General features: G+C 40.1%; 1 protein-coding gene across 5 annotated transcripts in view; it reads left to right on the forward strand.

Annotated features, from left to right (window-relative positions):
* Positions 1-15,469, forward strand: part of Cntrl (centriolin) — an 87,555-nt gene that overhangs the window by 18,642 nt on the left and 53,444 nt on the right. For all 5 annotated transcript variants that reach the window (XM_059260149.1, XM_059260148.1, XM_059260147.1 and 2 more), the window contains 6 exons: positions 4,449-4,568; positions 5,532-5,754; positions 7,635-7,744; positions 9,654-9,848; positions 13,667-13,820; positions 14,949-15,169. In XM_059260149.1, the coding sequence (XP_059116132.1) occupies positions 4,449-4,568; positions 5,532-5,754; positions 7,635-7,744; positions 9,654-9,848; positions 13,667-13,820; positions 14,949-15,169 (1,023 nt within the window). The remainder of the gene's footprint in view (positions 1-4,448; positions 4,569-5,531; positions 5,755-7,634; positions 7,745-9,653; positions 9,849-13,666; positions 13,821-14,948; positions 15,170-15,469) is intronic.

A 15,469-nucleotide genomic window follows, 5' to 3' on the forward strand; every position in this document is an offset into this window, starting at 1 on the left:
CAGGGGGCTCTACCAGTTGTAGCTGTCTCACACAAGAAGACTTAGAGCTATACTTATATAAATCAGGCCTTGTGAGGTAAATTTAAGATCTAGCAGAGACTTGTTTTCATTTAGTAGTGAATCTGATGAGTCTTGAACTATACTACAATAATCAGAATATACCTCTGTCTTAAAATAAGCAAATATTAACTGTGTGCTTGGTGCTTCAAGAAAGACCTTCCCCAGGCCCTACCACCACCTCCCTCTCACCCCCTCACCCTACAGGGTTTCTCTGTATAGTCCTGGCCAGCTTTGAATTCACTTTATAGACCAGGCTGGCCTCGAACTCACAGAGATCAGTCTGTCTCTGCCTCCCAAGTGCTAGGATTAAAGACATGCACCACCACCTGGCCAAGAAAGGCCTTTCAACACAGACAATATGATTTTGTAAATTTATACACACACACACACACACACACACACACACACACATTTGATGTGTGCACATGTGGAGGTCAGAGGACAACTTAACAGTTTTTTAGTTCTCTCCTTGCCCTGTGTGAACCCCAGGGGTTGACCTCAAATCATAAGATTTGAGGGCAAGTGCCTTTACCCGCTGGGCGATCCTGCCAGTCCCTTGTTTTCCTGTCGTTTGTTATAATGTTACACCTTAGACAGGTGTTTTATAAACTGTCAACAGTTTTGTTCCTTCTTCTGTATTTTTATTACAAGTCATATGCTCTTCTGTGAACTGTACTATTTTTATTGTTAACATTTTTAAAACCTTTTTATACATAATTAACATTTATTTTAACAAATTCAGGTCATAGAAATATAAGCATATGGAAATGAAGGCTTTCTTCTATTTCACTCCCCCAGATGTTAATGTGTAGCCTTTTCATTTCCATGCTTCTGTACTACATATGTAATAAGTACATTATACACTGGAATAATTTCATGAATATTTTAAAAAGGAATCTTTTTAATATATATGTATCTATAGACAATATAGATAGATACTGCATTTTATCTTTAATAACACAGTCAAAGCTCTCCAAGTTAAAAAATAATGTATATATAAATCTTCCTCAGTATTCTAAAAGTCTGTGGTTTTTGTTCCATTGAATGGCTCCTCCATAATTTAGCCAGTGCTGCAGATAGATATTTAGATAGTTGTTTTTGCTCTTGGAAGTAGTACCACATAGAAATTGAGTGTGTGTGTGTGTGTGTGTGTGTGTATGTATCACACACTCACACTAGTTTTTTTTTTAGCATAAATCACATCAAGGACAATTACTGTGCAAATTTCTTTTGAAGTTTTGACAAATGAGACCAGCAGGATAACTCAGCAGCTCAAGGTGCCTGCCACTGAGTGTACAGACCTGAGTTCAGTCTCTGGAATGTACGTGGTAGAAGAAGACAGCCAGCCCTGCAAGTTGTTAACATAACACACACACACACACACACACACACACACTCACACTCACATACCACACACACACATACCACACACATCACACACACACACACACACTCACATACCACACACACTCACATACACATACCACACACTCACATACACACACACCACACGCATACACACACCACACACACACACACACTCACACTCACATACCACACACACACATACCACACACATACATACCACACACACACACACACACACTCACATACCACACACACTCACATACACACACCACACACTCACATACACACACACCACACACATACACACCACACACACACACACACACTCACACTCATACCACACACACACATACCACACACACACATACACACACCACACACACACACACACACACACACACACATACTCACATATGCCAATGTCAACTTAAAAAAGCTTATTACTAATTTGTGTTTTCCACAGCAGTGAGTAAAGGGGTCTAACTGGGTTTATTGTTGTGAACTTATTAGAGAGAAAAAAATGGAATCTTGTTAGTTTATTTTTATATTTTTTTAACTGTTGGAGGAGTGAATATTAATTGATCATTTTGTCTTTCCTTCTAAATTACCCATTTCATTATTTTGTCTCATGTTATCTCAAAGTACTACTATATATTTAGAAGTAGAATTCTAGGTCGTCTTTTGAGAGCTTACATTTCCCTTTGTCTCTTGCAAGATATGTGATGATAATATCACTCCAATTATATAACTGTGCAATTTTATTAAGTGATTGTGTACTAAACTAGTTCCTTTATAAAACAAAAGTTGTTTTGATGGTTATCTAAACTGTAGTGGGCCCTATCCCCACCATCTGCAAATACTAACCCAACTTCCTCCTGGTCATTTTGCAAGGTATTTAACCCTGACCTTTCAGTGTTCTTGTTGTTTAAATGGAGCATTTACTTGTCTCGTCACCTCATGGCCTTGTGAGGATTTAGTAAGGTTCTAAATGTGAGAATAACTTCAAGTGAAGCCAGCTAAGTAATGTAAGGTGGTAAATATACACTCAGTGACGCCATGGGTTAGAGTAAGAGTGACACCAGGACTGATATCATTCGGTGGTGAGCCATCAAGAAAAATGCTGGGGGCTTCAGAGCCTTCCTGTCTCCATCGTGCTGCAGGTAATGTGTGTCTGTCTGCTGCTTCTCTTAGCCCTTCCTTCTCTTGGTCTCTTGCAGGCCTTTTTCTGCTGGGTCTTTAGTCTTCTGTCAGGTAGTTCCTTCAGGACTGAATGCACTGTTTTCTGTGATGTTGCATGGTAACTTGTATAATATGCTTGTTTACATTTTAAGTTTTGAAACTGGTTTGCCTCTTTGGGAATGTGTTTGTGTAATAATGTTGTAAATGACTTTGGATACAGGCGAGCAAATTTGAATGTGAGAGGAAATGTGTATTATTGTTCCTGTTTGTAGTGAGTTAACTGCAGTCATTTCTTGATTCTCCATAGCCAATATACTACTGGCCTACTACTTCCCTTGGCCTGTGTTGCTCCCATGTATGCACTTCTGCTTCCAGATGTTTGCTGAGGGCTTATCATCATCTAAGTCTAGAACTATGGGAAACACAAAAGTACTTTGAAAACACAGATTAGTGTAAAAAGTAGTGGAAAAAAACTGAAACTAAGTTGATGCTGTTGATTGTGAATTGTATCTCTGAGACTCGTCTCTTGAGCGTTCACTGGAAACATCAGTGTGGGCAATGTGCTAGAGAGCCTGCAAGAGGACCCTGAAGGCAGCATAGGACAATAGACAGTGTTAGACTAAAACTGGTTACACAGATTTGTATTTACCTTTTCAACCAGCTGCTCAGCTGGGCAAGTGGAGTAACCTCTCTGAGCAGCTTGTATCACCTCAGAGAAGGTTGTGCAGCCTGGGTGAGGTAGCAATGTAAACCACACAACGTCTGGCTCTCAGAGAGAGCTCAAGATCGGTGTTACTCCTTTAATGGTACTCAGGAGGTGACTGCACGTTAACTCATGCACGATTTTGATTTCCAGTCTTGTAAAATGTTCATGTGTATGCTTTCTTCTTTTCAACTTGTATTTTGATATTCATGAAATATTTCTGCATGCTTTTCTGTTTGAAATCAACTCCCAGAATGCCCCCCCCCAAAAAAAAAAAGAAAAAAAAAATCACTTAGTGGACCTTTGAAATGAACTCAAAGGATTAGTTTAGTAGTCTGGTAACCTGTGGCAAGGCAGTTCATCAATCTGAAAAAATTCAGAAAATTAGGTTAGATTATCCTTACATTTTTCTCTCACTCGAAAATCTTCCAAGAGTAACCAAAAGGTTGTAATTAAAGTTACTGTATTAAAAATGACTGATGCCACATATTTGCATCTGATTGAGCTTATTTACGTTCCTTACCTCTCTGCTACAGAGTAATGTTCTGGCCCAGCATGGAGGCACATGCCTGTAATCTAGTGCTGAAGAGGCTAAGACAGAAAGATCACACACTGCCTTCCTGGGCTGCATAGCAGATTCCTGGGAAACACAGTGAGATACACACACACACACACACACACACACACACACACACACACTGAACACTCACAGCTAAGAGTCATTGACTAAAGCCAATCTTTCTCCTCTTCTGTAAAATGTCTCTCCATGAATTGAAGCAATCATTAAAATGAAAGAGTAAGCTAAGAGTTCAGTTCAGTAAATTAGTGCTCATAATTGGGAAACCAGGAAGCAAGTACTACAAAATGGCTGATAATTTATTTTCATGTTTAGATGAAACAACCTAAATTGCTTTTTAAAACTTGACTCACTATATCCTGAAATAGCGTACAAGCTTCAAAGGTCTTTTATGTGATCTCTTCTAAAATGATAATTCTGTGTTTCATTTTTTGTAATATAGGATTGAGATAAAATAGTCTCAGTGTTGTGCTATTTGGTGTAGCTATAGTGAGAACTACCTATATCATTATAGGGTCATGCTAACTCACTGATACTGATTCATCTCATATTGACCAATAGCTAAAACAGAAAACAATGGAACTAACTCGAGCATGTCAAAAGCAGTATGAGCTGGAGCAGGAACTGGCCTTTTATAAAATTGATGCTAAGTTTGAGCCACTAAATTATTATCCATCAGAGGTAAGTTTATATTTTTTTTAGCACTCTAAAAGGGATTTTAATCACTCGGTTTTCTTTTTAAATACGTATTCGTGTTTGTGTGTATAGGGAGGGCATGCATGTGGAGGTTAGACAGTTTTGGGAGTTACTTCTTGGCTTCCACTGTGTGGTTCCCAGAGATTGAACTCAGGTGGTCAGCCTTGGCAGCAGGTGCCTTTGCCACAAGTGCCTGTGCATGCAGAGCCAGCCCACCAGTCACACTCCATTTTCTTGATGTAAAGGTATCACCAAAATAAACTGTATTTTGGTTGAGTGTGTGTTATTTGCCTCCTGGAGTTAAAGTAGTGTTCTAAAAAGATAAACGTTCCAAGGAGATCCTTGCTTATAGCCACATCTATCATTGAAAGCAGTCATCTTGGCCACTGTTACCTTACTCTGGGTGTGGGTCAGTTCACTGTATACTTTGAATGCGGGTGCTTCAGCACCTGAGTGGTCACCTCCTCAAATGGCTTGTCCACTGTTCTCTAGAGCCAGCACCAGGCAGCCATTACTAGTAAAAATGCCATAGAAACAAGGAACTGCCAATGTCCAAGACCAGTAATTCAACAGTATCATGTTTAGGTTTTAAAATGTTAATATTAAAATGTATTAGATGGAGATCTTACTTATATTGGTCAGGAAGCAACATAATACACACAGGCTTTTGACTGAAAGATGAAACAATGTTAAAAAGTTGTATAGCCGTGGGTAGTCTTTAGTTATTAAAGACTTGTTAGTAGAGAGAATCCTTTTGAGACCGTTTTTAATTCTAGTTCCTTTTTGCTATATGAAAAAGAGGATAAAGAATAACATTCTATCTTTCAGCTTCTAGACATATAAGATTAATATAAATATAAGTAATTCTGTGATATATTTGCCACCAATAAGATAAATAATGTTGGGTTGCTTCTTAATCTATAAACCTATTGCTATGCTTGCTTTTAGTATGCTGAAATTGAAAAATCCCCAGATGAAAGCCCTTATATTGGCAAATCCAGATACAAGAGAAACATGTTTGCCACTGAGACTTACATTGTCAGCGATGCCCAGGCAGTTCAGATCCAGAAGATGACGTCAGGAGGACAGCTTAGACATGAGCACGTGCCCCTGAGAGCCCATGCATCACCGGATGTACAGTTGGAAGACACAGAAAAAAAAATAAGTGCAGGTTAAACAAAGTTATTCTTAAGTTCTTAAAAAATATGAGATTGGGCATGTGGCTCCATGTGGACATTTGCCTGGCATGTACAAATCTTTTGGTTCAGTGTCTAGCACTACAAGAAGTAATGCATGCATACAGACAGACAGTCATAAACTAACAGGATATGCAGATTGATTTTTATCTTATAAGTTTTAGTTGAACATATTGGTGGTACTTATTATTTACATGAAAAGTCTAAAGCCTAAGTAGTGATAATTGAGCCCGCTTTTTAGATGATTCCTGTTGTACTTGAGGATGAGATTTCTGACAGTAATTGATGGCAACATGTCAAGGAATCCATCTAATAAGAGTCTGGCTAGGCAGTGATGGTGCACATCTTTAATCCCAGCACTTGGGAGGCAGAGGCAGGCAGATCTCTGTGAGTTCAAGGCCAGCCTGGTCTACAGAGTGAGTTCCAGGTCAGCCAGAGCTATTACAGAGTGAAAACCTGTCTGGGGAGGGAAGTATGTAAATCGGATTCTGCCAACAAGCACTGAAACTACTCATTTAGAGATACAGTTAATAATCACTGAAGCAGGTAAAGAACCATGAGGGCAAAAGCCTTCCAGTACTGGAGAAGAGCACTCTCCTTAGGCTTAGACCTCAGGCCGGCCTCTGACTCTTCCTGACATGCCCTGCAGTCTGTTTCCTCAACCCTGGTGTGCAGCCCCCAGTCTAATTCAAGGGATCTTTCCACTCCCGGTAAGCCAGTACAGGAAGAGGTTAAGCCAAGAGGTACTGAAGGGTCTCTGCCAGTGTTAGCTCTGAGTCCACTTAGTCACTGGCTGTGTGGATTCGGAAGAAAGGGAACCCTGACTGGAGTCTGTGCACCTTGTGGACTCCTGGTCCACTGTGGGGCTCCCACTAATCAGATTATCAGCACATCCTTGCTTAGCTGATAGTTACATAGGAGTCCAGGTGGACACTGATTTCTTTTTTTTTTTCATGTATTTTATGGAAAGCTTTGGCAGGAGAAAGAAATAAATGAGATGTGTGTACAAACTGGCTTCAGGAGGGTTTTGTGAGAGGATGAAGTGTGAGCAAGGGAAAAGGCAGAATGAAATCTGTGGTAGAAAGTAGCTGATTTGAGGTCCCCTCGAGAGTAAAGTTTTTCTTCCTTCCTTCCTTTCTTTTCTTTCTTTCGTTCTGTTACTTCCCTTTTCTTTATTTCCTTTCCTTCCCTTTTCTTCATCGGTGCTGGGAAACAAGCCTGAGGCCTTGTGCACTTACTGGACAAGTACCCTTCCTCAAATCCAGCTCCAGCCCTCCCACAACGAACTACTTGGGTTTCAGTGTTTGTTTTTTCTGAGACAGGATCTCTCTATGGTTCTGGCTGTCCTGGAACTCACTATGTAGATCAGGCTGCCCTCAAACTCACAGAGATCTCCCTGCTCTGCCTCTGAGTGCTGGGATTAAAGGCATACACCACCATACCCAGCCCCAGATGGTGAACTTCTTGATACTGAATCCCATCATAAAGCATTTAATCTGTAACAAAGGAGATGGTAGTGGTGTTATTGTTAATATCCCGGGTGAATTATGACTTAGTAACATGTAAAGTAAAGTACCTACTTTGCAATGAAGTTCTGTTCTCTTAAAACAGTTCACAGTGGTAAGAGAAATCAAGTCCTTCTCGTGTTAAGAAGTATACAAATAAAAGGATCAATTATAGTTTTGTAGAATGGAGCTGAATAGAGATGGACGCCATCATAAGTACTACATTTCCTTGTTCTGCAGTGGAACAACTTACCTAGGGTGGAGCTCACTGCACAGAAAGAAAACGTAGTAAGAACTTGAGAAGTCAGCGTTTTTCTTGTGTATATAGGAGAATTGTTTTAAATTTGCAGCACACATTCGACTGTCAGAGCTCCATCACGAAATAGAAACAGCAGAGCAGAAAATATTACGGGCTACTCAAGAATTAAAGCAGCTAGAAGAAGCTATACAACAAAAAAAGGTATGTGGAAGCATAGCTAAGAAAATAGTTTTTAGTGGGTTTGCTTCCTACCTGTAGAATTTCAGTGGTGGTGCACGCCATTAATCCCAGCACTCGGGAGGCAGAGGTAGGAAGATCTCTGTGAGTTTGAGACCCACCTGGTCTACAGAGTGAGTTCCAGACCAGCCAGGGATGTATAGTCATATAAATCATTTTTAAATTAATTGTTGGATACTTTTAGAGTTGAATATGGTTAAAGCATGTCATTCATGATGACATCCTATTAACATTTCATAGACTGTATAGAAATAAATTACTTAAAATTGACATAAACTGAGACTGAGAGATGGGTCAGTAGTTAAGATCAATTACTGCTCTTCCAGAGGACCAGAGTTCAGTTCCCAGCATCCATGTTAGGCAGCTTACAACTGCCTATAACTCCAGGGGGATCTAACACATCTGTCGTCCATGGGCATCTGCCCTCACACAAATTCACATACAGATACACAAATAATTAAAATAGTAAAAACAAATATTAAAAATTCTCACAGAACATGTATTCGGTCTCCTATACTGTGTTGCTCCCTGACTCGTCTCTTCTGATGAAGCCTCTTCACCTGGGACTTAGGTTAAGAACCAAAGAACACCTCTGCCGGGCCGTGAACATTGTCAAACGCAAGGTTGTGTGTCAGGTGGGGGACATACGACCAAAAACTACTTTGAGCAATTGCCAAGTGTTTCATGCAGTTCAAATCCATGATGTAATTGCATAGGTTAAAAAATATTTTTAATGTATTTTGGATTTTTTTTTTAATACAGGGTCTCATGTAGCCCAGGGTGGCCTGGAAATTGCTATGTAGCTGAGGATAACCTTGAACTACTTATTCTTCCTCCTGCACCCACTTCCCAAGTGCTGGGATTAAAGGTGTGGACCATCCTCAATCCTGCACTTCTGAAAAGCGTTGCTACTTTGTATAAATCTCTACATTAAAAATTTTTGGAAGTAGCCAGGTGGTGGTGGCCCACACTTTTAATCTCAGCACTTGGGAGGCAGAGGCAGGCAGATCTCTGTGAGTTTGAGACCAGCCTCCGTGGTCTACAGAGCTAGTTCTAGGATGGCCAAGGCTACACAAAGAAACCCTGTCTTGAAAAACCAAAAAGAAAAAAAATTGTTGGAAGTAGTAGATGAATATAAATTTATTGCTACTGTGTCAATCCTCGGAACTCACTGGTTTACTATGTTCATATTTAAACTGTAATACAATAGTAAAATTGTCTAAAGTCACACATAGTCTTGGTTCTATAACCTCCTAATGTGACCTTGAGCAAGATACCCGAGTTTTCTGTGATGTTATTTTCCTTCCTGTAAAATTGCTGTAGTGCTGATATACACGTTTAATCCCAGCACTCGGGAGGCAGAGAAAGGTAGATCTCTGTGAGTTCAAGGCCAGTGCGGTCTACAAAGAGTTCCAGGATGGTCGGGATTGTTACACAGAGAAACTCTTGAAAAAACAAAATTAATTAATTGTTTAATTTGGGGGGCTTGGGGTTCCAGAGGGTTAGAGTCCATGACCTTTGTGGCGGCAGGCAGGCATGGTGCTGGAGCAGTGGCTGAGAGATGACATCTTGAGGTACAACACAAGGCACAGTGACCTAACTGGGAATGGCTTGAGCTTTTGAAACCTCAGAGCTTGCCCCCAGTAGTACACCTACTCCAGCAATGCCACACCTTTGTTCTTCCCAAACAACTGGAGATCAAGTATTCAGATATATGAGCCTGTAGGAACCATTTTCATTCCAACCACCACAGCCAAATCTCTTATTTTCCTCATTTTCTAGGATATGAAATATTTTTTAAATTATAGATGTGAACTTCATAAATTGTTGTTGCTCCTTTGTTAATTCCATGCTGGGGTTTGGGGAGAATTAGATTTCAGAAGCAGAGAAAGATCTTCTTCTCAAGCAGTTGAGTGATAGAATACAACTTCTAAACAAATTGCGCCAGGAGGCTCTGGATCTAGAAATGCAGATGGAAAAGCAAAGGAAAGAAACAGCCGAAAAGCAGGAGGAGATCAGCAACCTGCAACTAGCCATAGATAGCCTGGACTCCAAAGACCCAAAGCATGTGAGTACGATAGGAAATCATGACTTGTTCTGTGTGTAGATAGGACATGCATGCCTCATCATTTTAAATGGCAGAACCCTTTCTGAAAGTCTCTTAGTTTGATACACAGATTTAAGTGATATATATGTATGTATATATAATTAAATACAAATATATGCTATGTATTCATGTGAAGCATTCATATCCAAAACAAAACAACCTAAGTCTTGAAAGAATGGCTTTCAATAAATGAAGGCTGCGTGGTACACTTTGGGTGCGCAGTGGTTGAATTCATTGTGTTTTAGAGCAAGAGAGACTTGCTTCAAGGTGCCCTGTAAATTTCTCTCTCTTTAGAGGGAGAAAGTGCTGAAGGAGGGGTGGGGTCAGAGGTCTTATGTACCTCTTTAATTCTTCGTACAAATATTCCACAGAAGCTGTTTGCTGTTCCTGTTCATTTTGTCCTTAAAAATAAACCATTTCTCTGGAGTTTGTCATCCTGAGTTATGAAGTCAGATGCTGAATGGTAGGGTCAGACTCTTGTGTTTTGTCAGTGATTCTTACTAATGGCTTACATTTTAGCCACTATTCTGAAATAGGTGAAACTAATTCCTTCATGTTTTCCTGTTACAGTTTGAATCGTAAAGTTATAAGTTAAGAAAATGTAAGCTCTCTGGACTAACAGGAATAAAAATTTAATGTGATAAGGACAGTGCACTACAAATGCTTTAAGTACTTGACAAATTAGTGGTTCTTTAAATGTGTCAGTTTTGTACATATGTGTGTAAGTGTGTACATACCTATGAATAGAGGACCAGGTAATTTTGACAAAGGGTAACATTATTGTCATATTCTCTAAAAAAGGCCTTATGACTTATACCGTTCAAACTGAAAGTATTATTTTTAATTGTGTGTATGCATGCATATGTAGTGTACACACACATTTATGTGTATGTACATGTGCATGTTGTATATGTGTGGAGGCCAGAGGTCAGTGTCAGTTTCCATCCTCATTTGTTGTCTGTCTTATTTGTGCACTCATTTATTCGTTGATTCGTTTATTTTTGAGACAGGATCTCTTACTGAATCTGGAGCTAAGTAATTCAGCTAGGCGGGCGGGCCAGTGAGATCCAAGGATTGTCCCCCCCCCCCCCCCATCTTGTGCTGTGCCTGCTTTACATAAGAGCTGGGTATCTGAGTTCAAGAGCTGGGTATCTGAGTTCAGCTTCTCATGCCCATATGGCTATCTCCCTACTAGCCCTAAGAGTCTTGGTTATTTTCGGGAATTTTTGTTAGATGAAAACTCAGAGATTTTTAAGTACCGTGATGTATAATAGTCAATTATTATGTGATGTGTTAAGAAGTCTTCCATCTGTGTAAGGGTTGCCCTCACAAGAGAAAACTGTATCCCCCTACAAGGCAGGCAGGAAGCAGCCTGATGGTCCTGAGTCCAGTTAAAGCCTGAATTATGTGTTTGCTTCAGCAAACGATGTGACATCCTGGGCAGAAGGGGAGTGTACTTTTCACTGTGGAGTGTCACATAGAGGAGAGGCTAAAGAGACTGAGGAATGGTGTTTTATGTCGTGAGGGTAGCTAGAACCCATCTGCTCAGGTAGGAGTAAGGCCACCCACCAAGCTCAGGTCCCCACACCAGAGCACAGCCTTTTCAGTTCACCTCATCTCAAGTTTTCAATTTGCAGAGGGTAGGAATGTGACTTGGAAAACTAAGTTATCTGCCCCTGATCACTCAGAGGAAGAGATGGGGCCCTTGCTTAATCCTCAGGAAAGGATTAAAATCCAAAAATAAAGATTAAAAAATGAAAAAATATTAGCTCAGGAACCAAGCCTAGTCAGATGTTTTTTAAAAATACATTTCATTAGATTTCAGGATGGAAAATGGCATTTAAAATCGAATCCCATTGTAGTTACCAAGTTTTCCCAGCTAGAGGAACAGTATCACTGAGCAAACATCATAAAGATCTGTGCTGCTTTCCTAGAGGGAATTAGCCCAGTGATCTTTCAACCTCTGGGCGTGATTGGCCCTCGGGAGCTTCCTGTGTTTTGATTTAAAGTTGGGGGCGGGGCCTGTTCACAGAGCATGCTGGTGACTGGGCCAGCTCAGCTGTCACTCAGCTTGCCTAGGACGGTGGTTTGAGGCGCTGGGAAGTTACTTAGGCACAGAGGCACTTGTAAAGATGCGGCTGTCAGAGAGGGAAGGGCACATGAATTTGAAGATGAACTTAGCTTTCCTCCCACTATTGGTGTTCTCCATGGCTCAGTTGTAACTGATTCGGAGTTAAGGTATGGTCGTTCTTCTGTGTATAAAGAAAGGGCTTGGAAGGAGGAGGAGTCAGGTCTGTGAGTTCCTGTTTTCACAGTACCTCTTTTGTGAGCTCCACCGCTGCGGAAAACCACGGGGTCTGCTGTCGTTCCGTGTGTTTAGTGCCCAGCACCGACATCTTGAACCACATGTTTGCCCTGCGTGCAGAGGTTGCAGTGTACTTTAACTGGGAATTTTCAGGGTTGTTGGTTAAGATAGGAGTACAGTAGGGCTTTTGTTCATTTTGAGCCACCAAAGTCTAGGGTGTACTATTAGGATGTAAACTCTTATCTACAGTAACTGAGTGTCAAAAGATTGAAGGTGAGTATTTGGGGAGTGTGGGGAAAAGTAAGATTTGAGCATCCCTTGATCAAATTTACCGGTAGTAAAATAAAAGCTGACGGGTGCATTGCCACGCATTCGTTCTCCGTTTGAAAGGAGACCTCTCAAACAGAGGGCGTTCTTGTCTATCCAACAGGTCTCAGGCTTGAGAACCTCAGCATTTGTTGTTCAGGCTCTAACTGTTCTGACAGCTCTCCCTCAGTCATTGTATTATCCGAGCCTGTTGGGTAAGGGCAGAATGAGTGGGAAGGCAGACTTTCTCTGGAGAATTACTGTGTGAATGACTGTTGCCAAAGGAGACCCCAGTCAAGACGTTTGATTGATCTGCGACTCAGGCTTACATTTGTGAAATGAAGGGTTAGATAGATGATTGGTTCTCTGGTTTCCCCCAGCACACCTGAGGAAGAGAATCCATTCCTTTCATGTGGCAGTGGCTGGAGAACGCCATCATTGTCAGGAGGCAGGGAGTGTGTGGGCCATGGATAGTGTGAGAGCAATGTCTCTCCCAGGCCCTGCATTGAATACTTGCTGCGATATATGGTCTTTGAGCACCCTCACCATTCCCAGTTTAGTATATCTAAAAACAAAATGTTTGAATAGAAGATAGAAAATAAACGTGAATTCTCAGTATTTGGTTATTACAAGTCTCCATTTTTCCCAAGAAACCTTTTAAAGTACATTCAAATGTATTTTTTCACATTAAAAAGGCCTTAGTTATCTGTTATAAAACTCCCAACCCCAAAATTTTGTAAATAAAAAAACCCATAAGTAAAATCTCTTAGAGTCCTTGTACACAGACATAATGCTTATTTATGTTTTGGAATGCACTTTTGGATGTTCCCTGTTAATATACTGTCTTTCCGTATAGCCAGTGCTCTGGAAACCTTTTTTAAAAGACACATTTTAATTTATGCATAAAGCACTGAAATTTTCTATATGACCTACCAATTGTGCCCTTAATATTTTACACTCCCTGATCAGCTCTGATTTCTCATCTTATTTCAACTCATCCTAGGGTTTAACAAGAACCACTTACATGAAAATACTACAGGGCCTAACTCAAGCAGATGCAATTGCCACATTTTATTTTCTATCCTTCCTTTTAAAATGTTGCTAAAGATTATTTTTTAAGAGTTTTAAAAACTTAGGTTGTATTGATTTTTTTTCCCCCTAAATTCAGTCCCATATGAAAGCCCAGAAAAGGGGTAAAGAACAGCAGCTTGACATTATGAACAAGCAGTACATACAACTGGAGAGCCGCTTGGATGAGATCCTTTCTAGAATTGCCAAAGAGACTGAAGAGATCAAGGATCTTGAACAACAGCTTACTGATGGTGAGATTGAAGTGTGATTTAAGTGAATGGTCTCAGTGTTAGCAGAAGTTACCCAGACAGACAGTCTGGGACTTGGCTGGATACAGCCTGGGTGTTAGTACTAATATTTGATAGGGAAATTTTGCTGAATTTATCCAGAATGTTTGATAAAATTTAAAGTATTTTGTATTATTATGGTTTGTTACATTGACGACTAGTAAGCATGAAGTCAGTATGATGAGGAACAGCTGGTCATTGGTTATCTTCTGTGGCGTGAAATCCTTTCAGGAGCCCGTTGACGTTAGGAGACTCCTTGTCTAGTTACAGAAAGTGTGTGGAAAGAAGTCTGGGTCCACATTTGCAAGGCAGTTTTAAATGGGAACACTCTCAGAATAGTGGTGTAGTAATGAGAGCCTGCACTTAGTGTACAGCAAGATTCCATCCCCTGATTGCCACTCTGTGTGTCACCTTAAACTTGTTTATATCTTGATAATTAGTTGTGGAGACAAGTTTTTCGTACTGTTGTCAATAAAGTATCCTGCAAAATAGCATGTATCGGCATATACTTTTAAAATCCTTACACAGAAATGTATGTGAATGGGTATTTTGCCTGCATGTATGTCTGTGTACCATGTGCATGTGGTGCCCATGGAATGTAGAAGAGATTGTCAGATCCCCTGGGACTGAAGTTAACAGCCAGTTGTGAGCTGCCATGACAAGCAGCCAGTTGCTCCTAACTGATGGGCCATTTCTCCAACCCCCATACCACATATCACTTTGTTTGTTTGAACTTTCTTTTTAACTCTTCAGGGTCTGTATTTATGCTGCCAGTCTGAAATTGGTGTTTAGTCTTATTTATTGAGTGGTCTTGTTTTGTATATTCAGCAAGAACTCATAGTTTTATTATACCTTTTTTTATTATTTTAGCAGAAATTAAATTTTTATAGCATTAGGCATTCTGTAAATGTTTGTCATTAATATGCTTATTTTATTGTATACATGCATAATATTATAGGAAATAAATTATCCTATCTTGAAAAATAAAGTAAATAAGAAACTTAGAATTTCACTCTGGGCTAATAACCAATCACAAAGGAGACAAAGTACTTCTAAAATACATATTACCCCCTCTGTTTTAACCTTGCACAGGCCAGATAGCAGCAAATGAAGCTCTGAAGAAGGATTTAGAAGGTGTCATCAGTGGGTTGCAAGAGTACCTGGGGACCATCAAAGGCCAGGCAACTCAGGCTCAGAATGAATGCAGGAAGCTACAGGGTGAGAAAGAGACATTGCTGCAGAGACTGACAGACGTCAAGCAGGAGAGGGATGAACTGGAAATAGTTGCCATGGATGCAGAAAATATGAGGAAGGTATGATTTCTTTCTTTCTGTTTGTTTGAACTTTGGAAGTAAATGCTGTCCAAATTTAGTTAGACACAGTGCCACTGTAAGTCACAAAAGGATTAGTGGTTCTTTGGTGTGTGTTCTTTCAAGTTGAGGACAATGACAATTACTATTTCTTATTCTGTATACTTGGAAGCGTTATTCTTTCTTTGCCTAGAAAGATTATGCTAGCTTTGTTCCTGTCTCTCAAAGGTTGCCAAACAACTAAAGATTATGAAATTGTATCTGCTCAAAGTGATATATAAAATATTTATGTAGGGTGTATGC

The sequence above is a fragment of the Peromyscus eremicus genome, chromosome 4, assembly GCF_949786415.1.
Source record: "Peromyscus eremicus chromosome 4, PerEre_H2_v1, whole genome shotgun sequence".
Lineage (NCBI taxonomy): Eukaryota > Metazoa > Chordata > Mammalia > Rodentia > Cricetidae > Peromyscus > Peromyscus eremicus.